We start from the raw sequence: 26,738 nt of genomic DNA, 5'->3' as shown, positions 1-26,738 counted from the left end.
AGCTTGATACTTAGATTAGCATCCTCCTCCATCCGTTCCCTGAGGTTGTCAGGTGATGTCAGGCATGAGCACATGTACAGGGGGAATAGTTAGAGATCATTCCACACGCTCCATGAAGTTCACGCTATTTGCGATCTAATTTCATCCACATGTTTTTCAGAAAGGGTGGAGACTTCTAGATTGACAATAATAATTCAGAACTCTGTGTTCTTTTTTTGTTTTGTTGTTTTCTTGCCCCCCCCCCCCTGTGGGGACTTTGGGTAGGGCGGGGAACGTTGCTTGAAGAGGCTGGCTAATGCAGAGGCAAAATTCACGGCATCATCTGGTGTGTTACCAGATAACGATAAACGTGTTGCTTGGTTGTATCTGAGGTGGCGGGTGTGTGACGTGGGCTTGGGCTTCGTCTGGAAGCCTTAAAAGCGGATTTGGAAAGTTTCCCCTGGCACAGACTAAGGTGGGCGTGCATTCAAACGGGGTTGCAGCGTTTCCGTACTACGGATACTGCAACTTTCAAGCAACCCAGTTGAACTTGTAGAGATTGTCGCATCCAGATACGTACTGTGAGCGCATGCAAAGTCTTGCGTGACCGGAGACGTCCATGGCATTGGTTTCCTAACTTTCCGTCCCGGTCACCGGCAACGTCAGCAGAGACCTTGCAGTGACTGGCGGCCATACCACAAGTATACTTGGTTGCCATACTTGATAAATCCGGAGAATTAGGCATCCAGCAGTTGCGCCAACTGTTCCGCGCACGTCTGTCACTGTTTAATAACTAGCACCGTTCATACAACAAAGCTTAAATCATTACTCTTTTTCACTTCACTGCAATACACTGGACTTCGGAAACCATGGAATCTCTAAGTGTCGAGCCCACGTACGATGTTCTCATCATCGGAGCTGGGCTTTCTGGTATTTGCAGCCTCCACCATGTCCGCGAACGCTTCCCTACATGGAATGTCAAAGTCATAGAGGCTGCCAGCGACGTGGGTGGCGTCTGGCATTGGAACCGGTACCCTGGCTGCAGACTCGACACGGAGTCTATTTCCTACGGATACTCTTTCGACAAGGAGTTTCTGCAGCAATGGGAGTGGAAGGACACGTTTTCTTCACAGGCAGAGATGCAAGAATACATCAAAAGCATTGCCAAGAAACACGACCTGTACAAGGACATACAGTTCGATACGCGCATCACTTCAGCTCACTGGCAAGACCAAGACCATACGTGGTCCTTTGTGGATGAAGCGGGAGCTTGCTACAAGACTCGCTTCTTCGTGAGCTGCCTAGGGTTTCTCTCGGCGCCAACCTGGCCTGCGATACCCGGCCTCGAAGACTTCAAGGGGCAGGCCTACCACACGTCGCGTTGGCCGAAAGATTTTGACATGAGCCGCGATCTTGAGGGCAAGCGCGTCGGCGTGATCGGCACTGGCGCAACTGGAATTCAGACTATTACAGCCATATCTCAGGAGCCAGGCATCCGCTCCCTTACCGTCTTCCAACGAACCGCCAATTGGTCTGCTCCCTTGCGCAACGCCGAAATTACTCCTGGGCAAATGGAGCAATACAGGAGTCAGTACGATGAAACATTCGACAGATGTGCCCAGACGTCTTCAGGATTCCTGCACCAAGCCGACCCTCGCAAATCCGTGGAGATCAGCCAGGATGAGCGTCTGGCCCACTACGAAAAACTCTACGCTGAGCCAGGGTTTGGCAAGTGGCTGGGCGTCTTCAGTGACACATACAACGATCGCGAAGCCAACAGGCTGTACTCAGAATTCATAGCCGGGAAGATCAGGGGAATAGTCAAGGACCCGGAGACGGCCGACAACCTCATTCCCACCCATGGGTTTGGGACTCGACGAGTGCCGCTCAACAGTGGCTACTTCAAAGCATTTAATAAATGGCGCCTCTGCAGGTGGCCGCCTCCGCTTCCGGCAGTTTATGCTTAGCGAGCAAGAGCGCCAGGCCATGAATAAGTGGTTAACTATTAGCATCCCGTTAAAGTTAGTATTTAGGTATATCATGCAGATTAATGATGAATATAAAGAGGCATCTCCTAATAACAACCTTTATATCTGCCGCGGTTTGTTACCAACTTAAGCATTCACTAGGTAACGGATTTATTTACAAGGCAATAACTAACCTAGTCATCAGCATCACGACCTCATTTTACCATTCCGACTTACTAATCATCGCTACTGCGGGTCAGCACACGCATTGCTTGCGCAGACACGCCCGACAGCCGCCCACAGACGCTGGTGGCGCGAGGAGGCAGGAACACCTGGCTGCTGTGGCAATGTCTTGGCTGTTCATTTCACGCGATGAAATGCAGGTTGAAAAGACTCAATAGTCATAGATAAAGTATTAACATTGGGAGGGCTGGTGTTTCTGGTCTCTGGGCTTGGGGATGGCTATTTTGGCAGTTGACGAATTTTCAAAGAGCATCCACGAAAGCAACCATGACATCCCGCTGGCGAAATATAACCACAAACCAGGTGATACAGCCAGCGTCATCCTTAAATTATTAACAAATCTTCAAAGAGCATCCACAAAAGCAACCACAACATCCCGTTGGCGAAATATAACCACAAACCAGGTGATGCAGCCAGCGTCGTCCTTGGATTACAGGATTAGTTGATCGGCCTCGGAGAGGTGGTCCTTGAATTGCAGGATCAGTCCATCGGCCTCGGAGAGGTAGTTGTCGTATTCTTTTGTACGACGCTTCACATCCCCTACGCGATCCTTGTTGACAGAGGATGATTTGATCAGAAAGGTAGTCGTCGTATTCTTTTGTACGACGCTTCACATCCCCTACGCGATCCTTGTTGACAGAGGATGATCTGATCCTCATTCGTGGCAGGTCTAGCAACTAGGTAAATAGTGCCGGGATACTCAGCCATTCGGTCGAGGAAGACGGGTGACGCGAATGATACCGTTGCCTGGAACAATACCGAGAGTCCATCTGGCAGTTCAAGGCTCACAGTGGTCGACCGCATTCGGACTTCCTCCTGTGGAGTGCTGCTGACGAGGAAGGCAGGTGACGGGAATGATACTGTTGCCTGGAACAACACAGTATCCGTCAGGCAGTCCAAGGCTCACAGTGGTCGACCGTACTTGGAATTCCTCTTGTGGAGCGCTGCTGATAGTGGGAACCGCTGTGAGCTAAGGGTCAGCCACCCCGTCCTCGTCAGGAGGAACAGCAGCAGCAGACACGATCGACAAGCTTGACCTCCTCGAGGAGCTCGGCCTCGATGGCCTCAGTGAATCAGAAGGATAACAGCGTCGCCGTGCTGGTGAGCATGTTAGTGATCGCTTCATGGATGAAACCATCACCTGGAGAACGCTCGAGCTGGTAATATGTGGCTTAGCAGCCACAAGGATCCGTGGTAGGACGGGGAAGGAAAGGCAGGCATGCCGTGCCGCAAGTGTTGTCCGAGAGGAAGACCTGGCCTGTCTATCCTTGGCCAACGACTGAATCTGGCTAGGAAGCCTTATGTTTGAAGACGTGGGAGGCTGCCGTACAGGAGGCTCATTCCCCAGGAGGGTGGGCAGTGAGAACTCATGTGATCAAGATGCCATGGCCGCGTAGCGGACACCCAAGCAAAGTAGCTTCTCAACGGTTTACCTGGGCCGACGGCGCTGCGTATGGTGCTCTCTTGGCGTACCTCTCCTTTGACCTGTACTGCAACCTCTCGGATACGTTCAAGCTGGAGAACCTGTCGACAAATACAGCCCGCTGCTTGAAATCGAGGTCAGAGGAGCCGGCCAGACTCCCAGGTCGGGGAGGGCATGGTCTCTTGCACATCTGAAGACCTCTGAGTCCTAGGCAAAATTGTTGTCATAACCGCCGATGGCCCCTTCTGATGAATCTTCAAGCATTCGGCGCTTGAATCGCTCAGATACTTGCGGGGCGCAGATATCGTCGAAAAAGGCAATCCGTTGTTTGGAATCCAGGTCGGAGAAGCCATCATGCTTTTCCATCAAAACTGCAGCTGCCGCTCCTTGAATAATGCCAGGCAGTGCGTTGGCATTCGCAGGGCCAGAGTCTTGAGTGTTGAATGACGCCAGCTAGTGCGTCGACCTTTGCCAGCTTAACAGGACCAGAGTCTTAAATGATGCCAGGTAATGCGTTGGCATTTTCTAACTTAGCAGGGCCAGGGTTTTGAACGAAAGCAACAATATATATAGCCTATGACATAATGTCCTTAAGGATCGCCATAGAAATCGTCCTTATGGTGTTTAGGTGCCGAGCTATTGCGTTCCGCGAAGTTATCTCCGCGAGGGATTTGCCGGCCATGGTAAGGTTAGATGTAGTTTTATTTAGCATAACGGGGCTCTTAATAATCGGGGCCGAGGTATTACGCGAAGGCTTAATGGGCATAGCCAAAGTATCGACGAGGGAAGGGCCTATATTTATAGCAGCTGGGCTTAGGGATGGCTCTTTTAAGCGATTAATAAACTTCCGAAGAATAGCCACGAAAGTAATCTTAACATCCCGCTGGCGAAATACAACCACAAAAGGTAACATGGTTAGCGTCGTCCTTGGATTGTAGGATGAGTCTGTCGGAATCTGACAACGCTCAGGTGCTCGAAATGCTCGAATCATTCGAGTGCCCGAATCGCTCGATTTGCACAACCACAGATCGCTTGTTTGCCAATACTCTAGAGCTCTCGAGTGTCTAGAATGCTGTGCTCTGTTTCGTTCTTCTTGTCGCTGGGCGGAGCGTAGCCGCCGCCGGCACCGGTGCTTTCAACGCTATCGATTGGCACGCCAAAGACGGCCGTCCGCTTATTGCTACCAGCGAGACCAAGGATGGTCAGCGGGCCATCTGGCCGGATCACAGGCCCAACACGTTCCTTGGAGTGACGGTGCCCGCGTTGCCCAACACGTTCCTTGTTCTGGGCCCCCACCAGCCTTTCGGCAACGCCACGCGGAGCATAGAGCATGTTGTTGGCTTTGTCACAGACGCCTTGCAGTACTGCAAAGACAACGGCTACTCGTACGTCGAGGCCACAACGGAGGCCGCGGACGAGTGGACGGACCATGTTGTGGAGTGCAGCAAGGCGGGAATTCTCATCAACGAGGTGGACAGCTGGATGACTGGGGTGAACACGAATGTGAAGGGAAAGCAGGTCAGGAGCGTCGCAAGGTACTCGGGCAGCGTTATCGAGTACCGCAGGCGCACTGAGGCGTGTAAGAAGTCTGGCTACAAGGGTCTGATCTTTTCCCAGATTGGGGAGTCTTTCGATTTGGTCATGAAGCCTTGAACTTGTTCTCATGTTATCTAGTTGAGGTATGCGGACGTCACAAGATTGATGGCAAATGTAACGCTGGCTGTCATCTTACCGGGACAGAACGTACTGAATCACAAGAATTTTCCAACCTTCAACAACCCTCAGATACATACAGCTGGTTGAGATGCCGGGAGGCGCTGCTGTGTGACTTTCGGCACCTCAGGCTTGTCCTCGGCCAGCACCGCTACTCGGAACTGACTTGGGCATCAACGAACAAGCTGGTTGCATCCTAGTACGTCATTGTGCGGATAGACATGTCTGCGCCGAGATAGGCAAACGGGCAAGCCATGTGAAGAGCTCACGTGTATCCTCGTGAACAATCCGGCGTTTTAGGAAGGTCTCCCCCCTGGTACCACGGGAGCGGGCCCGATATCCGGCAGCACCTTTGCACTAGGTACACCTGACGCGGCAAGCAATTGTTTCCGGGTGAAGGAAGACAACGATTCAGCAGTATACAATAGTAGGGATGCAATACATATGTGTGACAATGGGATATTACTCCTTGAGAGGTCCTGGGTATTATTCTGTATCACTTAACCAGCATTGCCACCTTCAAGATCTGCCCAGCACCTTCTAAATATTAGTGAATCATCAAATATCACCAAAAGCTCAACAACATGGAGGTCCCTGGCTTCGCATTGATAACTGGCGCGGCATCAGGCATCGGAAGAGCATGCGCGTTGGGGTTCGCCAAAGAGGGTTCAGCTGGAGTGGCGCTACTCGACCTCAACGCAGATGCCCTGGCCGCCGTGGAGGGTGAAGCCCGAGAGAAAAGCCAGAACAAGTCATTCCGGATCGAGACATACGCCCTCGACGTCTCGAAGGAGGACCAAGTCAACCACGCCGTCAAAGACGCGGCCCAGAAGTTCGGCAGGCTCGACTATGTCGTCAACGCAGCGGGCATCGCGCTCAAGCACGAGGGCGGGGCTGCTTTTTGCAAGACGGAGGACTGGCAGCGCGTCCTGGACATCAACATCAACGGCACCTTCTTCGTGCTCCGAGCAGCCGCGGAGATCATGTTGAAGCAGGAACCCATTATCTCAACTGTCGACGGCAGGCCCCTCCAGCGAGGATCTATCGTCAACTTCAGTTCGATCCAGGGCGTGGTCGGCATAACTCTGTCTACGGCTTACACGACGTCCAAGCATGCTATCATCGGTCTTACGCGGACGGCATCGGAGGACTACGCCAACAAGGGTCTTCGGGTGAATGCAATTTGTCCTGGGTACACTGAGACTCCGATGACTACCAAATCACCGGCTGTGCTCAAGGCAATGAAGGAGCGCATCGAGACTGCTGTTCCAATGCAGCGTATGGGAAACCCTTCTGAAATCGCGGATGGCGTTCTGTACTTGGCCGGCGGGAGAAGCTCATTTGTTACTGGCTCTGCTCTTGCGGTTGATGGTGGCTATACTTCGCGATAGATTGCCGGGTTATCAAATATAAAGGTCATTAGATATTGAACAATGTTCTTGCCCTGCCATGTATGGTGCTATCAAGTCTCTTTCTCATTTTCATAGTAAGCACAGAAAATGACTGTAGATTCTAGAGCTATCTAGCGCTTCCATTGTAAGTTTTGTAAGACGCTTCGGCAAATTAGCAGACCCAACCGCCGTCCACATTATAGACAGCCCCAGTCACGAACGAAGCCTCATCACTCAGCAAGAACGCAACGACGTTTGCAATCTCAATCGGCTCCGCTCTCCGTTTCTGTGCAGTGACCTGCAGGCCACGCTTGACATCTTCCGGGTTTTCACCCTGTGACATCGGCGTGTTGACAGAACCTGTGGGAAACCGTGTCAGCCGGCCGGGTACGCTCCAAGTGAAAAGTGAGACGGGCTCATTTACCTGGTGATACGCAATTGACTCTGATCTTCTGATTCTCTTTGGCCGCTGTCCTAGTGAGGCCGATGACGGCTGCTTTGCTGGCACAGTATGCTACATTTCCTACGGCACCGAATTGGCCAAATGTGCTCGCGGCGGAGACCTTCAAGTCATTGTCAGCTTACATCATGAGTTTCATAATTTCAGAACCGATTCGCCAACATCCGAGAGTCTCAGAGGGTCTGATAGTAAAGAAGGACAGATTGGCTCTGGGGCCAACCTACAATGCTTGCTCCATCACCCATCGCTCTCAGCTGGGCCCTCACACAGAAGAAGACACCCCGAGCATTGACGTCGAATGAAAAGTTCCAATTGTCGTCCGTCACCTCGGTGATTGGAGTGGCAGGGGGAATTACACCTGCCATGTTGACGGCTCCATCCAGTCTTCCGAGTTTCTGCACCGTCGAAGTGACCCACGCGTCCACTGACTGGCTGCTGCGCACGTCGACAACAGTGAAAATGTGCTTCTCGCTACACTTCAAGGACTGGACCGCTGTCTTCAACCCATGTTCGTTGATGTCGGCGAGAGAGATGATGGCACCGCGTGACGAGAGAAGTTGCGCCGTGGCGAGCCCCATTCCGGATGCTGCTCCGGTGATAGCAATCTGGCGGAAACTTAGTTGTCATCAAGCGTGAAATGTATATGGATCCCCAGTTCTTACCACCTTGCCATCGAAAGACGATGCCATTGTGTATTTTAGAATGCTCTTCTGGATTTGGAGCAGTAAACAGTAAGGTAAAGCGGCTGCAAAGTGCATGGACATTAGTGACGGGAAATATTTGAAGATGTATCATGCTCAGGTGCTCATATCGACCTCATGTTGATATTGCCGAGCAGATCATGGAACAGAGTTGGAGGAAGTGGGCTTGATCCGAAAGTAGCAACTGTTCCCGGACCCGGCAGTCTCCGCGTCTGTCTGCCAACTAATGCAACCACATATCTTGCCTGGGAAACTCGAATCCGGACTGGACTAGTAGAACTCACTATCATGGAATGAGGACTCGTGGTCAATGGACTCGGAGTCGAAGCAAACTTGGCATCTGAGGGGCAGACCCGGTGGGCAACTGCTTTCACAATTATCAGCCAGCACGAGCATTTGATTCATTGTGCGGCACCATTGGAGAATTTGCATAGCATGTAGTCAAACTCAAGCTCAATCGTACAAGTACTTCTTACACAGGATGATTCGTGTGCGACGAGCCGTCCAGGCTTGTCCTGTCCTGCCAAGATCTTTCTATAGCGCGCAGAGTATCCTCAAAGACCTGGAGCCCGCTTTCTCGCGACGAGGACCTGAGCCAGTCGGCGAACGACTGCTGTAGCTCGAACCCCTCGGCTTCACAAGCTGCGATAAATGCGGGCCACATGAGCCTCGCAGAAGCGCAGACCTGCCTCAGGTCCATCGGTTCGTAACACATTATATAGTCTCGCGCCTTGACCACCTTTTGCTGCAAAAGAGACGCATCGACATCGTAAATCCTCCTATAAAAATAGATCGCTAGGGATTGCTGCCATGCGCCGAGGAGACTGTCCAGCCCGTCTTCGACCTGTTCTGGCCAGGGAAGGTGGTTGATAACCTCCTCCAGGCCTTTTGCCATGCTCAAAAATTCGCCCAACCTAGGAGAACTTTCTGTCCGGTCAATCTGGGCTGCATCCTTCTCCTTTCCCAGTCGTATTACGAGCGAAAGGATTGAGATCCACTGCTCCGGGATCCCGAATATCTCGGGGTACAGAGTGGCAGACCAGACGCCAGGACGCTCGAGATGAAGATCATTTTCCCCGTCATATTGGCCCTTGACCTTTGCCATCTCCTTTTGAATGTCTTTCCAGGATGAGAGCCTGAAGTGCATGCTGTCTTGGCCGACAACGACCAGCCCACTTGACTCGACAGCCTCGCGGACATGAAGACGGTGGCGGGAATTGACCTCGGACGTGATCGTGCTCTCATACAAAATCCGCTCAAAAGCGTAGCAGTGATGAAGCAGTCGGACCTTCCGGGACTTGTTGCGGCTCAGTCCCCTAAGACGGATGAACTTTTCTGCTTCTAGGAAATAGCACTCCGTCCGGTCCCGATTTCCTGAGAACATGGACACCTGCACCATCGTGATGAGCGCCATGAGAATGGATTTATACTTGGCACTTTTGGGGGGCTGGTATGCCATCTTCAGCATTTCCCGAGTGTGCTCACGGGCCAGCTGCTGGAATGCCCTGCCTTGCTGAAGCCACATTTGGCTCTCGGAAACACCGCCGATGCTCAATGCGCTGATGGCTAGGGTACCATAGAAGGCGCTGAGGCTGGCGTGATCAAGCTGCTCTCCAAGAGTCAGACCAGCGAGGCAGTTTTTGACGTGGGGTATGAACAGTACGTGCCATGGTGTCTTAGTTTGTCGAAAGGGGGGTGAGCAAGTTCAGAACTGTCGTCGAATAGTGTTTGAGGAGGAATACGGCATGTTCAGGGATGTTGTTATTGATACCTTGGGGCGCTGGAGATGATGGAGGCGGAAGGAGATCGGCTGTGGGTTGCTCGAGGGCCGTCATCTCGAAGATATCACCTGGTGCGACTGGCATGAATGTTGTCATTTGAAGTGCCGGCATGACGGCATCGTCCAGGGCCTCATGAGCGCCTCCTAGATCTCCGGACGAGTCCCAGAGATCATCAGCAAAAGCAAGTGAGGCCGGCCCCCATTCACACTGTACATGCTCCAACATCAACTCGAGTGACTGTTGCGCTGATGGCGACATCGGCATGTCCAGACTAGAGGTGTCTAAACTTTGAGTCGTGTTCGTGTCGGCCATGAGAACATGCTGAGCCACGATACGGTCACCGTCGTCGCCTTCGGTCCAGTCTATTGCAGCCGGGCTCGGTTTAGCCTTGGTGGATCCACCATGGCCTTTGCCCAAACTGAAGACACTAAAAGGCCTGCGGTAAATGTAAAGGTCGTCATCAGGAGACGCCTCCTCGCACTCATCGTCGATCTGCATGATATACCTAAAGGCTGACTTTGGCAGGACGCTAACAGTCAACTACTCGCTCATTGCCTGGCGCTCTCGCTCGCTGAGCATGAACTGCCGGAAGCGGAGGCGGCCGCCTGCAGAGGCGCCATTGCGGTCGTCGGAGCTGAAGAAGATGCTCTTCTCATAACCACCACAAGCCAGACCGGAATCTCGGCAAGCAGAACATGACGGCCGGCCTTCGTCGCATTTCATATGGCGCTTTCGGCACTGAGGAACGCCGGCATCAACAAATGTGGCACTTGGGGGCCGGCGGGGGCACCGGGGGCACCGGGGGCACCGGGGTTCGGAGCATCATACCGCGGAGCATCCGCCAAAAGAGCGAGCCGGGACCGTGACGTCGTCGGGCTGCGGCGCGTGGCTCGCAGTCAACATCTTGGAGGTGGACCCGTCTGCATTCCCAAAAATTGCATCATCTCTCACTGCAGGGGCTGGAAACAACTTCTCGTCGGACGGAGAGGAAACTTAACCCATGGGAAGGTCACGGCGCATGACTTGGGACGAGAACAACCCTGGAGTTTGGGCCCAACGCCGGCCCCGCCAAGGCTGCACTTCACTGAGAGGGAACGAAAGAGGAAAGTTATCGCGGCCCAGTGATCCCCAAGTGCAGCCTAGATAAGATTGGCCGGCAACACCGTGCAATGCATCTCTTCCACAATGGCAAGATCCAGCAATTCTTTGATAGAGGACGATCAAGTCTGGTTATAACAAATCAATCAATTTAGTTCAACGGAGATATAAAAACCTCACAGCAGTCAAGAATTTCGACCGCTGCTAGTAAGGCTCGATGCAGACAGATGGCCGTGCTTGTCAAGCCACTGCTGATTGCATTTCAAGCCACAGGTTTCTCTACATGAAAAAACTTACCAAATACCAGCGACCAACGGAGAAGCAGGTGTAGGCCTTGATTCCAACGAGGAAGACAACTGCCCTCCGACACAAAACGTTGCGGCACTGGCAACCATCACCGTGCAACAAATCCAGCGGGTCTGACCGTCGACGGAACAGGGACCCAAAAATGATGGCCTGCCTAGTGTCACAAGCCCATGACCGAAAAGTGCGCTATGTGTAACCACATGGGATTGGCCGTGCCGAAAGCAATCCAAAACTGATGGGAGGATCGCCGAGGAAAATTGTGGTTAATTGGCGAATTCGTTGATTCGAATCCATATACAGTAGATCCAGGGTCCCTGAATAGGTCTCTGTTCATGGTGGAACATCTACCCGACCTATTAGCAGGCTCGCCATTAATCAGCCGCCTCACCTCGCCTTCTGACCCGGCTTATCGGGCCTGTATCTGGCCTATCGATAAGAATAGACCGCAATTTTTCAGCTGCCCAAGAGCCGAACCCAAGTCTGACCGACGAATGCAGATTTCGCTTTACCCCCCGTGGGATTTCTGCAGCCGACCCTTTCGATTTTCCTTCTCTCGTTCAACCACGGTCGCCAACTCACGCTCCATCCCCCTTTTCCCGGCTGCTTCTTGCACGCCAACCTCTCCACTCCTTCTTTTTTTCTTCTTTCTCTGCGGCAAAGCAAGATCACCTTGCTGCAGATTTTCCGACATTCTGTAATCTGGGAATGCCGCATTCGGTTTCACCTGAAATGAACCCGCCGACCGTCGTCGCAAATGGCGACGCCCCGCCACCATCGCAAGCCGATGTGTCGGCTTTCATGGAGGCTATCTTCAACGCAAAGACCTCCAACGCCTCGGTCGATGCCGCCTACGGTCTCTGCGAACTCCTTCTGAACTCGCCCAGCGTCGGGTGCCGCGGTTTGGAATCTTACGGCATCCTCGCCGAGATCAAGAAGGCTGCGTCTGACAAGAAGTCCGGTCTCCGGAGAGAGAGCGCGCAGAACCTTCTTGGTGCACTCCTCGAGCGCTTCCCCCCACGACAGCCCGTTTCCGAAGTCATCTTCCTCGTCAAGGATGGCGGCGTCATCGCTTGCGCCCTCGACGCCCTTGCCGACAAGGGCTCCGTTGTCCGCGACGCAGCACAGTACGGCATCGATGCCCTCTTCAACCACCTGAGCCCCGAGGCTCTCGTCGTCGGCCTCCTCCCTGCCCTCCAAAGATACCTGTCCAAGACAACTGGCAAGTGGCAAGGCACTGTCGGCGCTTTAAAACTCATGCAGAAGATGGCCGACAAGGCTAAGCTCGAGTTCGGTGGCACAAAGGAGGAAGCCCACGAAAAGGACGTTTTGCGCGAAATAATGGGTGCCAAGCTGGCCGGCCTGATCCCACTCGTCGAGAATGGCATGCACGACTTGAAGCCCGAGGTCGAGAAGCAAGCAGTCAAGACAATGGACTCGCTCACCGCCCTCCTGCAAAACGACGACGTGGCCCCCAAGTTGCCTCTGTTGCTCGAGGCTATGCGCAAGCCTTCTCCGGACGCAGTATACAAGGCCATCCATGCTCTTTCGCAGACAACTTTCGTTGCGATTGTCACATCCCCAGTTCTCGCCCTCCTGACGCCCTTCCTCGAGCGGTCTCTCCACAACCCGTCCACACCCCAAGAAACCCTGCGAAGGACGGTCGTCATCACCGAAAACCTCACCAAGCTAGTGCACGACCCGATCGAGGCACGTACCTTCTTGCCAAAGCTGAAGCCCGGTGTCAAGGGCGTCTTCGACCGTGCATCCCTTCCCGAGGTCCGTGAGCTCGCCCAGAGAGCGTTGGATGTCATGGACAAGGCTATGGCCACCGACAAGGATGTGGTTGAGCGCATCAACGCCGACGATGTTGCCAAGATTGTTGATGCCGAGATCAAGAACAACGGCGGCGTCACCGGCGACGTGGAGCTGTTCAAGGTCGCAAAGCCGTACGTCTGTGAACTCATCGCCGAAGACGTCAACCACCGCTACGTCAGCCGCATCGCCGGAAAGCTTGCGCCCTATCTCCAGGGTTTCGTGAAGGGCTCTGATGCCCACCAGGCTGTCGCGGACGCTGTGCAAAAGTACTACGTTGACGAGGATCATCGCAAGTTCGGCGAGCCTGAGAAGGAGGATGACGGAGAGGTCGAGATTGTTAACGCCGATTTCTCCCTGGCCTACGGCGGTATGCTCCTGCTCTCGCACACTAACTTGCGCCTGTTGAAGGGTCATCGCTACGGACTGTGCGGTCGCAATGGTGCCGGAAAGTCGACCTTGATGAAGGCTATTGCTGGCGGCAAGCTGGAAGGGTTTCCCCCTCAGGATGTCCTCCGAACCTGCTATGTCGAACACAACCAGGGCGAGGATGCCGATCTCAGCATCCTCGACTTTGTTGCCAAGGACCCTGAGATTACAAAGCTCGGCACAGGCATTGAACGTATTTCGGAAGTGCTCGCAGAGTTCGGTTTCACCTCTGGCCCCGATGGCCGACAAGCTCAAAGGGTCGGCTCCCTGTCGGGAGGTTGGAAGATGAAGCTCGCACTGGCCAGGGCCATGCTGCAGAAGGCCGACGTCCTGCTGCTGGACGAACCTACCAACCACTTGGATGTCGAGAACATTGCATGGTTGGAAGAGTACCTCAAATCGCACACAGAGATTACTAGTCTGATTGTCTCTCACGACTCCGGCTTCCTGGATAACGTCACAACGGACATCTACCACTACGAACCGGGCAAGAAGCTTGGTCACTTCAAGGGTAACCTCAACGCTTTTGTCAAGGTTCGCCCCGAAGCGAAGAGCTACTACACCCTGTCCGCCAGCCTGGTACAATTCAGATTCCCGCCACCTGGTATCTTATCTGGCATCAAGTCACAGACCCGTGCCATCGTTCGTATGACGAATGTCAGCTACCAGTATCCCAAGGCTCCAAAGCCATCCTTGGCCGACGTTACCTGCCAGCTTTCTTTGTCGTCTCGCATTGCTGTCATCGGGCCCAACGGTGCTGGAAAGTCGACACTTATTAAGCTGTTGACAGGCGAAGTCATCCCAACAGCTGGAAAGGTGGAGAAGCACCCAAATCTGCGTATCGGTTACATCAAACAACACGCTCTTGAGCACGTGGAGATGCATCTTGAGAAGACGCCCAACCAGTATCTCCAGTGGCGTTACCAAAACGGCGATGACCGAGAGGTTCACTTCAAGGAGACAAGAGCTCTGTCTGACGCAGACCGTGCTCAAATGGAGAAGCCAATCGACATGGGAGATGGAAAGGGTCTCCGACAGATCGAGACCCTCGTTGGTCGACAGAAGTACAAGAAGTCCTTCCAATACGAGATGTAAGTTGACCGCAACTCCCCATTCTCTAACTTAATGAGTAAGCAGGTGACTAACATGATTGCAGTCAATGGAAGGGATGGTTGCCCAAGCATAACTCCCAAATCAGCCGCGAGACCCTCATTGAGCTCGGTTTCGACAAGTTGGTGCAGGAGTTTGATGATCACGAGGCCTCACGGGAGGGTCTCGGTTACCGTGTCCTTGAGCCCAAGGTCATCTCTCAGCACTTTGAGGATCTTGGACTTGACCCGGAGATTGCCAACCACAATGAGATTGGATCGCTGTCCGGCGGTCAAAAGGTCAAGGTTGTCATCGCTGGCGCCATGTGGAACAACCCTCACTTGCTGGTGTTGGATGAGCCGACCAACTTCTTGGACCGTGACTCGCTAGGTGGCCTGGCTGTTGCTATTCGCGACTTCAAGGGCGGTGTGGTGATGATCAGTCACAACGAGGAGTTTGTAGGTGCGCTGGCCTCGGAACAGTGGCACGTGCGGGACGGACGCATGACACACAAGGGCAGCAACGCAATCTCCCTGGATCGCTTTGAAGACTCTCGCCCTGGCTCTACCGCCCCGTCGTCTGGTGTCAGCACTCCCGTCAACGGAGCGAGCACGGCGGTCAGCAGCCATGAACAGCGCTGTCAACAGCGGAGTGGAGGACAACATCGACACGCCGCTCAACTTCAAGGCCAAGAAGAAGAGGAAGATGACCAAGAAGGACCTGAAGGAGCAGCAGGCCAGGCGTCGGTTGAGGCACATCGAATGGCTGAACAGCCCCAAGGGCACACCGCACCCTCCTGACACGGACGACGAGGACGCGTAAATAGTAGGCTATGGAGCCTTTCTGCTTGACGATTGGACATGAAGTTTCGTGCTTTTTTCAGTTCTGCGAGAACATGGCAGCGAACGCCACGCTTGGCATTTAGGGGAACCTTAAAAAGAAAGAGGTGGATAGAGCTGATGCTTATAGACGGTCGGCGTTTCGATATAGATGGGTTGGGGCATCATGATTTCGGATAGAGTAGACTCGACCATGGTCCACTTCATACTTTTTCTAATGGTTTATCAAGTTATGTGCATCGATTTTTCGAGCCTCTAAGCCTCGTTCTCGTGACATGTCTTTTTGATCAGTGTTGTCTATGAATTCCACGATGTCTTCAAAATTCCCCATTAACCCCCCGATTATGGCCGTCGAGACTTTCGGTGAGGGTTAAGGTCGGTAGATCCACCAAACCCCTGACCCGCCGCGGGTAAATTGGGCTCTTCCCAATCGAGCCGCCGGAGGGCCCGCGCCGGAAATACGGCTTGTATCAAGACTCACCGTCTCCTGAACATGATCTCTCACCTGAATATCATGCTGCTGTTCTTTTTCACAGCATCCCATGGTGCTCTACAGTATTCACCCTCACGACGCCGGCCGGTGAAGAGCTCGACCTGAACCATGGGGAACGACACGTACACGTCGGTGCCGCTGGACGACGACGGCCCCTATGCGCTGGGCGCGGCTGAGAAGCGGCAGAGGTCGCCGCGGCTCGAGAAGGCTGTGAAATGGGCGTGCCTGTCCCTCCTGACGATTGTGGTGTTTCTGCTTGGGTTTACGGCTGGAGACAGTTATGGCAAGACGGTCAAGGCGGCGGTGTCGATGGGTGGACATGAGGAGGCTGTGGCGGGTGGCGACAGGGGCAAGAACGGGACATTATTACCACCACAGGCATTCGTCCCGGACTGTGAGTTGAGCCTCGGATACTTGAGCTTTTGAGGAAGAGTGGCTGGCTGGCTTGGTGGAACCTTGAGGGCTGACGAGGTCGATGGCAGTCCCCATGAAGGAGGTCAAGTTTGACTTTCCCACCGACTACGAGGACACGAGTGTCGAGGGGGATAAGCTGTGGGATAAGCTGATGCCCAGTAAGTGACGTCTGCCTCTCTCCAGGCGGTGTCATTCGTACGGCCGCTAACAATGGCCCGAGTCGGATCTGGCTTTGTGCGCGTCCCACATCCAAGACGGTTCGACATGCCGGCCAGCAAGACCATTGAGGACGACCCTGAGGAGGCAGAGATCTACTCCCTCTCAGCGCTGCATCAACTGCACTGCTTGGTATGATGCAACCCACCACCTTGACACTTAACTCTTGTTTTTTTAGAGTCAGACATTTGCTCATCACCCTACCCAAAAACAGGGCGTCATCAGGGACGTGGTGAAGAAGTACGAGAAGCACGACAAGTCGCGCTTCGCCGGGGCCGGCCACGAGTATCACTGCATCGACTACATCCGGCAGAGCATAATGTGCTCGGCGGACACGACGCTCGATTTCGCAGAGCTGCAGCCGGACGGGAGGAGGAAGGGCTTCTCCGGGGCCAACTCGACGCACCAGTGCGTGGACTGGGACGCTCTGACCGCGTGGGCGGTCGAGAACCGTGCTGGAGACAAGGCGGGGATCGCGTGAGGATAATGTGTAGTGTGTCTTAGCGAGAATTACTTATCCATCCATTGCCTTGTGTTGTGAACGGCCTGAATGTGACAGAAGGGGTGTCCATGATTGTCGCATACGTGTCGTAGTAGGTGCAGTCATGGTAGCGAGTCCACTGGGCTAGCCACATATCTACGGTATGCCAACACGACTCTGCAGCACCCGAGTAGTCTTGGACATAAGCGCGCACATTTGAATTGCATGCTGGTTGTCAAATGTTGTTTCCAAAAGACAACACATCTCCGTCCTCAGAGGACAAGCGGACCTGCGAGAAACTTCCTGGTGAACTGTAGAAGAAGGCGGACAGTATCAAAAAACCACAAGAGAAATTCAAAATTCTACTGAGTAGCCACTACCTTGAATCAACCGAAATATTCTTACTCTGCCCTCTTTGTACGCCTGTGCAATGCCGGCAATTTTGACCACTATTCATAAACCCACTTGATCTCTCGACTGCACTTTATAACTCAGGCCCTCATGGTCCCTGTCGGAACCGTTCCACTTCCCTCTGGCTTGATTGTCCCGCCTGAATCCAGCACCCTGGAGCCCTGCTTACCTCTGATTTCAAGCAACTTTCAGGTGTAAATCTTACCAAGAGAATTTCATCAGGGCGGGGTTCAGGGCAATAGGCAACAGCATGTGCGAGACAGCGACCGTCGCCATGGGCAGGATAGCCACGAAGTCGGTGATGCGCCAGCCGTAAGGTATGAAAGGTGCGACGCCCAAGATAATCATGACGACGATCGTAGTAACAGAGAATATCATCGAGTAGCGGAACTGTGAGTAGGAACATGTCAGCGTTATCACTTTATGCCGGCGAGACTTGACTTGAGTGAATCGGATGGGGGTGGGGTGCCTTAGTGGGCGTGGGGGGGGGGGGGATGCGTTGATCCATGATAGAGCTACGTACCCTCTTGATGACCCTGGGAACCTCGATCCAGAAGTTGGAGAACTCGGCCTCCTTGCTGGTGGCGCCCCAGGTCATGTCGATCTCGAACATGTGCGACAGGATGGCCTGTGAGACGTGCAGGCTGAGGCCGCCGAGGAAGATGGCCAGGAGGACCATCCACTTGAGGTTCTCGAGCAGGCAGCCGAAGAAGCTCATCTGGTGGCCGCGGTAGCGCATGGCGGCGAGGCCGATGTTGCCGAGGCCGTTGAAGACGATGATGATGGAGAACCAGACCTGCCACGAGTCGACGTAGTAGCGGTCGAGGTAGTCGCTGAACCAGCCGTAGAGGAAGTAGTTTGTGCTCGTCATGATCCAGGCCGCGGCGATGGCGTAGTAGGTGCCGATGTACGACACCACGGTGATCTTGGACGTGGTCGGGATGCCCGAGCACAGGAACTTGCGGAACAGCGGCGTGAAGGGCCCCATTACGGGCCACTTGCGGATCGGGTGGAACAGCAGCTCGTTGCAGCCGTACGCGTACTTCTCCCAGCGCGCCAGCTCGTCGTAGACCGTCAGGGACACACCCTCCTTGAAGTCCTCGCCGGCCCAGGTGGCGAGGCGGATGATGTAGCTCGAGCACTGGAGGCGGAGGGACATGTCGAAGTCCTCGGACACGTGGGACTCGGACCAGAACTTCTCGTAGCCGTCCTCGTCCTCGTAGCTGACAGTCTGGAGGGCGGACCAGCGGAGCACGGCGTTGTGCCCGACGAAGGGGGCGACATCGCCGTTGGCGACGGTGTAGCGAATGGCAGAGTAGATCAGGTTGGTGAAGAACGTGATGCCGTTCTCGAAGTACGTGTGGACGACCTGCATGACGCCGGATGAGAACTGCAGGATCCCGACCTCGGGAGACTGCTCCATCTCTGACACGGAGTCAAGCAGACAGTCCTCGGGGACACGAGTGTCAGAGTCGATAAGCAAGATGTAGTCGCCAATGCGGATGTTGCCGTCCATCCACGCACGACCTTCCATCTCCTTGTTCACCTCGGCCAGAGCGTCGCAGTAGGCCTGCGCCTCGTCTTTCTGGGTCCACCTGGCGTGGCGCTGGACGCGAACCAGCTTGTCCTCGAGCCTGCACGAGATCATGAGGGCGTAGTTCATGTTGGAGGCCTTCTTGAACTTGCCGCGGCGCTGGAAGCCCTTGTCTCCATGACGGGGCCGAGCCGTCCAGCCGATGCCGTTCTCGGAGTAGAACTGGATGCGGGCCTGGCGCTCCTCCTCGTCCAGCAGCTGCAGCCCGTCGTCGTTGATGAACAAGTTCGCCGAGCCGCCTTGGAGCTCGTAAGTCGTCATGGCGGCCTTGACGGACTTGACGGTGGGCATGATGACACCGGCAAGGCCTTCCTTGTAGACGGGGCACTGGATGGTGACGTGGGGAAGGATGGAGTTCTGCAGGCGAGTGGACGTTTCTGCTGAGAAGAACTTGGAGTTGGTCTTCATCTGGCGGACGGGGCCGACCATCTGGGCACCGGACCCCCAGATGACCTGACAGAAGAAGAGGGTGAAGAAGATGGAAATCGGAAACAGGCTGATCAGTGCTATGCGAAGCCATGCCAGGTCCAAAGCCGACTCGATGACGAGTTGCCGCAGGGCAGCTCCAATAGAGGCAGTGATAAGACAGAGGGTCAGGCTGACCAGCACGGCGTTCTGCTTGTGCCTCTGTCTCTTCTGGGGGTTGATCTCGCCAGTCTCTGCATCGACCATCTGCTCTTTCTTTTCCGTCCCGAAGACATTGTCAGCCGTGGCCCCATCCGCGGGCGCCTCAGTCCTCCAGACGAGGCGCATGAGCTCGTCCTGGATGCTTGTCGCTCGTTCGATGAGGTGCATTGCGTCGTCATCCCACACGACGAGGAGACCCTCAGCCGCGAGGAAGGCCGCGCATTGCTGCTTCCTTGCCCTGGCCAGGTCCCGTACGCCGGGCAAAATCTGGATGCGGAGGCCATTCTTCAACGGCACGTCAATAGCGCCCGGGTTCCACGCCAGAAATGACTTGATGATGCGGGAATTTACCGTCATGGCGCACTGCTTGTGTTAGCTGTGGTCCCTTTCCACCTTCTACAGGGAAGATGACGAGCTCACCTGAACGCCCAGGGCGGCCATGGACTGTGCGAACGCCGAGGCAGCAAGCTCTGGGGGACAGCTCATGTACTTGTCAGCGGTCTTGCGCACAACGACGCCCTCGAGGACGCCGTTGCCGTCCGAGACCCAGAGGCGAGAGCACTGTTGCTGGTACAGGTGGTTCACCATGACCTCATGCCTGATGTCGTCGAGGAATGTCGCCCTGGCCTTGATACGCCCCGCGCGCCCCGGGAGGCTCTTGGCCCGCGACTTTTGCTGGCTCGGGGCGGCATGGCGGTCGGTGTCCCGGCCACTGGAATTCCTTGCCGACAGCGAGCCCTGCCTCGAGAGCCTACTGCGGCGCCCGCCGCGGCTTGGCGTTTGACTCCGGGTGTTGCTTTTGGGTCGCCGTGTCTGGTGGTGCGTCGACTGAGATGGCGGTCTGCTGCTTTCCGGCTCGGTGGATGGGAGCCGGGACACTGGTGAATAGCTGCGCTCCATACTCGCTTGCATGTTGTTGGTTTGGATTGTGTTGAGGGATTCAAAAACAGGGAGGATGGCGTCGTCCATTGAGGAGTAAGCCTCACAGACGGGAAGAGACCTCGAGATAATCAATGGTATTGAGCCCTGTCATGGATCGCGGAAACCGAGAATACAGTTGTGCAGGCGGCTAGGTTTGACAGTACCAGGAGGGCACAAAACGCAAGAGACCCAACAAGATGCAAGGTGAAAAATCCTTTGATAGAGGCAGAACAAGATGTCTTGCAACTCTGTGATATTCTTTTTGCATGTTGCAGAAGCTAATTTTGTGAAAGCGCGGAGGGAACTGAGAACCACGAACAAGTGCCGACTGGATCAGCTAAAGGTCCTAGGGAGCTGGCTAAGTCGAAACGATCAAGGATTGGGCCTTGGCTAGTAAGTTTGGTGGTCCATAAAGCAATCATGAGATGCGAGGCTGAGTTTCCAGAACGTATCGAGGTGATATGTCCATGTTAAAGATTTACTTGTGTTCCTCGCGTATGCGCCAGACCTCTCGGGCAGACGCTTAGTGCTACTAGTGCATGCAACGGAGCACGGTAATGGGTTGCATGATCACCTCATCACCTTTAGGTGCCTTAGGGTGCCTTGACAAGTTTCTGCTCTATCTGTGTTATCTAAGAAACTTGGAACTGGTGCACAAATCATAATAATAATAATGATAATAAAAAAGATGCGGCGAAGATTTGGATGAATGTGAGAATAAACGGCAACGATCTCTGATCAACTTGGAGAGGTGCAGACTCTCATGTCAGTCTACCAAATGGCAGCATCCCATGCTTTGGAGTGCTACCAGAAGCAATGACTCTCTTACTCATTTCCCATCGCACTCTTGCAGCATAGTGACCTTCTTGACCTCCATATACGGCTGAGTCCACGTGGGCATCCACTTGTCCCGAGCCTCCCAAAACTCCTTTGGCGCGTTCTTGGATGTGTCCAGCCAGGGCTTCCCGTCCTTTCCGTCCTTGAACCAGCCGTTGGTGCCACCAACCGCCAGGTTGAGGATCAGATAGAATTCCTGGTCGAAGGGGGTGTTGTCCCGGTGAGTCTGCGACCAGGGATCGATGAGGGCCGTCCCGTTGGAGTTTGCCGGAGGGAACTTGCCACGCTTCCACATCGGCTTTGCGAAGGGGGTGTACATGACCATCATCAGCCGGTTGTTGATATATGTGAAGACGTACTTCTCTGACCACTCGAGGCCGAAGGTGTTGAAGCCCTCCGAGTAGACGCTGTGCCTGGCGGTTCGCCTCTTGGATGTCTGCCACCACCTGTCGGTGGCGTGCTCAGGACCCCAGTGGAGCGTAGATGATATGACGTTGTCGCCTCCCTGGGAGTAGGTGTGGTTGTTGCCACGGGACTCGGCGATGTCGATTTCGCCCGAGGCGGGCCAGGGCCCGTAAGTGTCGTTGACCGGCATCATCCAGATAGCGGGCCAGAGCCAGTCACCCTTGGGCATCTTGGCAACAACTTCGACTCGGCCATATTTGATCTTCTTGCTGTGCTTTGTGTTGATGCGTGCAGAAATGACTGGGGGCACGATAGATGAATTCCCCGGTTTTGTACTCGTGGCTCTCACGCACTTGTAACGCTCGTTGCTTGTGCACCTGCCGCGCAAGTCCCTGGTGTATTCCTTGTTGATCTTGTCTTCATCTTGCAGCGTAGCCTTGAGGAACAGACTGCCGTCGTTGACATAGAGATTCGTATCCTCGTCCGTGGTCTCCTCAAACTCGCCGTTGCTGTCGAAGAGGAAATACGTCAGTTTCGTTGATGTAGCCACTGACAGACAGGAAATGGTACTCACCCGTATTCGCCAAGCTGTATCTCAGGTTGCCAAATGTTACGATCGATTATTCCATGGGAGAAGTCATCGATCAAGACTGGGCAGTACTTGTGGTCAATGACATTGCGAAGGCCATCCCAGATCAGGACTCCCGCAATTCCAATGCCGACCAGCAACCCGATAAGAGGGATGATTTCGATCCACTTCTCGGCGGGATCCCTGGGCTCCTTGACCCACGGCTTGATTACTTCATCTTTGCGGACGCGACGGCTGTGGAAGTATCTTGCGCGGCCGGGCCTGTAATCATTGCCACTAGGTGCAGTCGAGTCACTGAGGGCTGAGGCTGATTTTGGGAGGTGCTGCGAGCTCGCGAAGGGGTCTGTGGCTGGCTGGGAGGATTTCACGGAGTGGTCGGTGAAAGGATCTTCGGCGGAGGCGCTGGCCGAGGCGTTGGCTGGGGCGTTGGCCTTGGAGGAGGAAGCCCTGGTCGGGCGAGGCCGTCTCCGCTGAGTGGCGTAGCTGTGCGAGAATGGGTTGTCCATTACGTGTGTTATTTTCAGTTCTCGTGTTGCGACCACAGTTGGGCTGGGTTGAAGGTTGACTGAAGTATGGGTGAAGCCGAACCAGGAAGAGAACACGGGGAATTTAAACGCGATAGATGTGGGTAACTGGGTGCCGCCGCTACAGGAAACTAACACGGCTCGACTTGATTTTCTTGGTCTAGTGATAATATCGGGGCGTTCCCATCTGTACTTAAGTATGCCGAAGTGCATAGTTGGTGGCATGACCAGCACTGGCTTCTGGTGGGATGGATTGCCTGCTCGAGCTGTGTCTGTCTAGGATTCCAACTCGGACCCATCTGCATGACATGGGGATTTATGGCAGAGTGCAGAATCAGCCGACAAAGCAGCCACGCGGAAATCATGGTGCGTATCCATACATGCACCTACTACCTACCTAGGTGGGTATATAGGTACGTCGGTGCATGTTCGGACTGGCCAAACTCGATCAGTCCAGCCTTGGGGCCGGTCCGGGGCCGCATTGGAGGCAGGGTGGGGCCCCGGGCAGGTGGGTCCATCCCTGCAGCACCGCTCGACCACTCCGCTTTCACGGTTGCAGCTGCCGATTTCCTCTTCGGGCAGTCGCGAGGCTGGGCATCAAGAAACGTCGTTGCTGCCAACACAGACAGGCATGTACAGTGAACATGGCACCATTTGGCATTCTACAGTAAACCTGGGTATTGTGCATACATCCGACTGTCCACCTGTGGAAGTCTAGAAGAATTGTGAAGTCTTCAAAGTGCCCGAAAGCATGGAAGGTCCACAAGCACGAAATCCAGAAGCATCATTTAGTATGGGATGATGCTGCACAAATTAGCAACCCAAGACGTCTGTCTGCTCACAGTACAGTAACTCTGCGTAGTACCTGGCCCACAACCGGCCCGACCTCGATGGTCTCCACGGCAGACTCGACTGAGTCGTTGGACGCTGGGCCGTGAGATTCTACCGTGAGCCTCCACGGCCCCAGCTCGCCGACAGTTGGCAGGGGTCCGGACGCCTCTGGTATCAATACTGTCTCGTTACGGTCGCTGAGAACCACCTCCGCCGCGTCGGCATCTGCGACATACGCTTCGAGACCTCCTGACGGCGTGACACGGACCTCGGCGATGTTCTCCGAGTGTGACAGTATGTTGCGACCCCTGGCAACATCGCTCTGCACGAAAGCGACGAATCGGGACTGGAACTGTTCCAACGTGACAGGAATCTGGAATCCGTCATCGTTCGTTTCATAAACCGCGATTGGTTCTTGTGAGCCTGTCCGGGCGTCAAAGAGATATGGCACAACGTCCGTGGTTGGGATGTTGAACTGGAGGGTGAATGTTGCCTTTGTGCCATTGTTGAGGATAAAAACGAAGTCTTCGGACGACTGGTTGGTGCTGCACGACCTCCACAGGGTGTAGAGTCCAGTCGCATCCGAGCCCGGAGATGAAACTACTCACAAGCGTGGCTGGATTCCCTGGTCGACGAGGTCGTCGACGATGGAGTCGACCGGTTTTGATGGGTATTGATACACGTTTGTCCGGGAGAAAAGTACCTCAATGTTGTCAGTCAGCTCTTTCTGGCCAGTAGAGCCCATGGATGTTGTCGGGGCAGAGCCAGTGATAAAGATGGGCAGACCGGCTTCAGAGAAGGTCAGTAGCGCTGCGGATTCCTCTGCCAGTGGAGTGAGGTACTGTTGCTCAAAGAGGACCAGCGCTTTGTAAGAGGGGCCGTCTTTGGCAAGAACTCCATCTTCAACAACGGCTGCTGGTGATAGCAGGTCAGAGGGGCTGATGTATTCGTAAGTGTAACCTATGCACACGATACTGTATCAGCTGGTGACCACCCAGCACATGCTGGGCAAAGTTCACATACCTTTTGCATCGAAGCCCTCCGTCGGGTAGAGCACTTTGCTGACATCGAAGGACGACGTGTAATTCACAAAGGCGAAATCGAGCTTCGCTACGCCCTTCCGTAGCAGTTGTTGGTTGCGTCCGGCCCAAAGGATGGTGTCGTTGAGGCGAGTCCACGCTGGCTGTGAAGGATTCCACATCTCAGTCCAACTAGCAGGCAAAAATACGTCAGCTCCATATATCCGCCATACTGGTGTAACTTGCGCAGCATCTCGACCTACAGATACCAGAGCACCGTGTATCCCGGCCACGAGGTGTGGAGACATTCCCCGCTATACGCACAGCCGTGGAGTGTGATGCCGTTGACGCCACCGGCGAATGCCCCAGTCGCCAGGTTGACGATGTCTGTGACCCTGGCTCGGAATGCGCCCAACGCCGTCTGCCCGAACTCCTCGGTGATGACATTGCGGCCAGCCAGGTGGGCTGCCCCAACAAATCTGCGGCATGGGGCGATGGATCCGGGGTTCGCCTCAAGCTCGGGGATACTGGTCACCGCCACGGCCTTGGACTGGTCATTGGGTTGGTTGAATGCTGGCTGGTGTTGAAACGCGAAGCCTCTTGTTGCCGCCCAATCCCCCATGTCCTTGATAAATCCGCCATACCCAATATCAAGGGCTGCACGGTAATCCTGAGAGTACTTGCCGCTCTCTCCGAGGCTTTCACGGGGCTCATCACCTGTAAAGTAGGAGTGATTATATGGGGCGGCGAATTGAAAGAACATGTTGCTCTTTTGGAAAAGCAAGGGCAAGTATTTGTTCACCGAGTACCCTGTATATGGATAATATTCGAGTTGACTGGGTCCTGGAATTAGAAGCTGTCAATTTTTACATACCGTGGAGCTCCTCAAAGATTCTCGGCAGATCAGGCGTCCACCATAGCGCCGCCTGCAACTCGGGTCCATCCTCGTATGCTGCAAGATGATGAGCAGGGGACTTAACTAAAAGTCGAGGCGTATGGAATGAGAACAAACCATGGTGAAAGGATTGATTTAGTGCAGAAGCAATCCTCTCTTCTGACAAGAGCTCCCTGTCCCAAAATTCCGTGGTTTTCTTCGCCCCTTGGGCGCTGTAATGGTCGACAACCCAAGAGCCGTTCTGTGGGTAGTCGGTGGCTTTGCTGGAACCGATGCAGTTTCGCTGATTTGTGTAGCCCTCCCAGACTCCGAAGATAACCCAGCTGCCAGGAGAAGGTGCTGTCCAGCTCAAGGCGCCGTCGACTGTGAGGTTGATTATGTCAGTCAGACTGGCCTCGTCGAGCACAATCACCCCACCGTCTTCCTTCACGACTCTGCCAACAACGGCTGCCAGTATTGAATTCTTGCCCCATACCTCTGGTAGATTCATGGCGTCTCCAATATCGGGAGACATCGCATATTCGAACTTCGGAGGTGGTACAGTGAGGTTGAAGGCAGCCTGGGCAGAGATATCGTCCCCAATTGTCAGCCTTGTCTCTCCCAGGACGAGCTGTCGCGCCAGGCCCTCCGTCTGCGGTTCTGCCGGCAGCCCCGAGCCTTGTTGGGCCCCCAGCTGGATGTCGAGTTGAATTCCAAGTACTGCACTCGTATCAGCTGCGGCTGACAAGATATCTTTGTATGCTTGTTGGCCGAAGCCATAGATCGACCAGTCAGTAACCTCTGGCCCCAATCCGTAGCCGTAGAAGGGTACGAGCAATAGACCACCGACACCTGAGTCTGCTATGTTCTCAACATCCTGTACAACAGTCTCGACTGGAGCTGATGCATCTGGTAGCCTGTTACCTCCTTGTAAGTCGCTCAGCCGGCCCTTTCAGCCTCGTACAGCTTGGAGTGCGCTCACCAGTATGGGAACTTGGGCATGACCCATCATGGAGGCGTTTCGAAGTCTTGTAAAGGGTCTACATTCGCGTGAACGAGTCCTAGTATACTAAGTACCAGCAAGTTACTGCGCATCATGTTTGTGACGAACGGCCCCTGTATCCAAGCTTGAGTGACAGCGAACAATCGAGCGAGAAGTGATGATTGTAGTCTTCACTCTCTCCATGATGACCGCTGAGAATGCAGAGACTCTTTATATACATGGTGCAAAATCGTGTCGTATGGAGTATTCTGTATTGCATCACAGCGGA

General features: G+C 54.3%; 10 protein-coding genes across 10 annotated transcripts; 5 read left to right on the top strand and 5 right to left on the bottom strand.

Annotated features, from left to right (window-relative positions):
• Positions 1-848: 848 nt before the first annotated feature.
• Positions 849-1,946, top strand: INS49_001852 (uncharacterized protein; the record flags this gene model as incomplete). The annotated part of the gene is made up of 1 exon (XM_043162673.1): positions 849-1,946. The coding sequence occupies one exon, from the start codon at positions 849-851 to the stop codon at positions 1,944-1,946; it is 1,098 nt and encodes a 365-aa protein (XP_043031179.1).
• Positions 1,947-3,569: 1,623 nt separating this feature from the next.
• Positions 3,570-5,265, top strand: INS49_001851 (uncharacterized protein; the record flags this gene model as incomplete). The annotated part of the gene is made up of 2 exons (XM_043162672.1): positions 3,570-3,774; positions 4,727-5,265. 2 exons carry the CDS (start codon positions 3,570-3,572, stop codon positions 5,263-5,265), a joined length of 744 nt encoding a protein of 247 aa, XP_043031178.1.
• A 644-nt stretch (positions 5,266-5,909) lies between these two features.
• INS49_001850 (uncharacterized protein) lies at positions 5,910-6,716 on the top strand (the record flags this gene model as incomplete). Its single annotated transcript, XM_043162671.1, has 1 exon — positions 5,910-6,716. One exon carries the CDS (start codon positions 5,910-5,912, stop codon positions 6,714-6,716), a length of 807 nt encoding a protein of 268 aa, XP_043031177.1.
• A 172-nt stretch (positions 6,717-6,888) lies between these two features.
• Positions 6,889-7,865, bottom strand: INS49_001849 (uncharacterized protein; the record flags this gene model as incomplete). The annotated part of the gene is made up of 4 exons (XM_043162670.1): positions 6,889-7,076; positions 7,141-7,279; positions 7,401-7,781; positions 7,839-7,865. 4 exons carry the CDS (start codon positions 7,863-7,865, stop codon positions 6,889-6,891), a joined length of 735 nt encoding a protein of 244 aa, XP_043031176.1.
• A 484-nt stretch (positions 7,866-8,349) lies between these two features.
• Positions 8,350-10,156, bottom strand: INS49_001848 (uncharacterized protein; the record flags this gene model as incomplete). The annotated part of the gene is made up of 2 exons (XM_043162669.1): positions 8,350-9,552; positions 9,620-10,156. 2 exons carry the CDS (start codon positions 10,154-10,156, stop codon positions 8,350-8,352), a joined length of 1,740 nt encoding a protein of 579 aa, XP_043031175.1.
• Positions 10,157-10,198: 42 nt separating this feature from the next.
• INS49_001847 (uncharacterized protein) lies at positions 10,199-10,561 on the bottom strand (the record flags this gene model as incomplete). The annotated part of the gene is made up of 2 exons (XM_043162668.1): positions 10,199-10,396; positions 10,487-10,561. The coding sequence occupies 2 exons, from the start codon at positions 10,559-10,561 to the stop codon at positions 10,199-10,201; spliced, it is 273 nt and encodes a 90-aa protein (XP_043031174.1).
• A 1,206-nt stretch (positions 10,562-11,767) lies between these two features.
• Positions 11,768-15,214, top strand: INS49_001846 (uncharacterized protein; the record flags this gene model as incomplete). Its single annotated transcript, XM_043162667.1, has 3 exons — positions 11,768-14,394; positions 14,460-14,854; positions 14,913-15,214. 3 exons carry the CDS (start codon positions 11,768-11,770, stop codon positions 15,212-15,214), a joined length of 3,324 nt encoding a protein of 1,107 aa, XP_043031173.1.
• Positions 15,215-15,832: 618 nt separating this feature from the next.
• On the top strand, positions 15,833-16,835 carry INS49_001845 (uncharacterized protein; the record flags this gene model as incomplete). The annotated part of the gene is made up of 4 exons (XM_043162666.1): positions 15,833-16,118; positions 16,207-16,296; positions 16,359-16,486; positions 16,569-16,835. 4 exons carry the CDS (start codon positions 15,833-15,835, stop codon positions 16,833-16,835), a joined length of 771 nt encoding a protein of 256 aa, XP_043031172.1.
• Positions 16,836-17,447: 612 nt separating this feature from the next.
• On the bottom strand, positions 17,448-20,436 carry INS49_001844 (uncharacterized protein; the record flags this gene model as incomplete). The annotated part of the gene is made up of 3 exons (XM_043162665.1): positions 17,448-17,636; positions 17,770-19,830; positions 19,888-20,436. 3 exons carry the CDS (start codon positions 20,434-20,436, stop codon positions 17,448-17,450), a joined length of 2,799 nt encoding a protein of 932 aa, XP_043031171.1.
• A 781-nt stretch (positions 20,437-21,217) lies between these two features.
• On the bottom strand, positions 21,218-26,653 carry INS49_001843 (uncharacterized protein; the record flags this gene model as incomplete). Its single annotated transcript, XM_043162664.1, has 9 exons — positions 21,218-22,139; positions 22,205-22,702; positions 23,586-24,119; positions 24,183-24,534; positions 24,598-24,753; positions 24,918-25,310; positions 25,468-25,545; positions 25,606-26,187; positions 26,605-26,653. 9 exons carry the CDS (start codon positions 26,651-26,653, stop codon positions 21,218-21,220), a joined length of 3,564 nt encoding a protein of 1,187 aa, XP_043031170.1.
• Between the last annotated feature and the right edge of the window lie 85 nt (positions 26,654-26,738).

Source organism: Diaporthe citri (assembly GCF_014595645.1).
Source record: "Diaporthe citri strain NFHF-8-4 chromosome Unknown scaffold_1, whole genome shotgun sequence".
NCBI lineage: Eukaryota > Fungi > Ascomycota > Sordariomycetes > Diaporthales > Diaporthaceae > Diaporthe > Diaporthe citri.
Note: the sequence above shows the minus strand (reverse complement) of the source record. Positions and strands in the feature narration are given on the sequence as shown.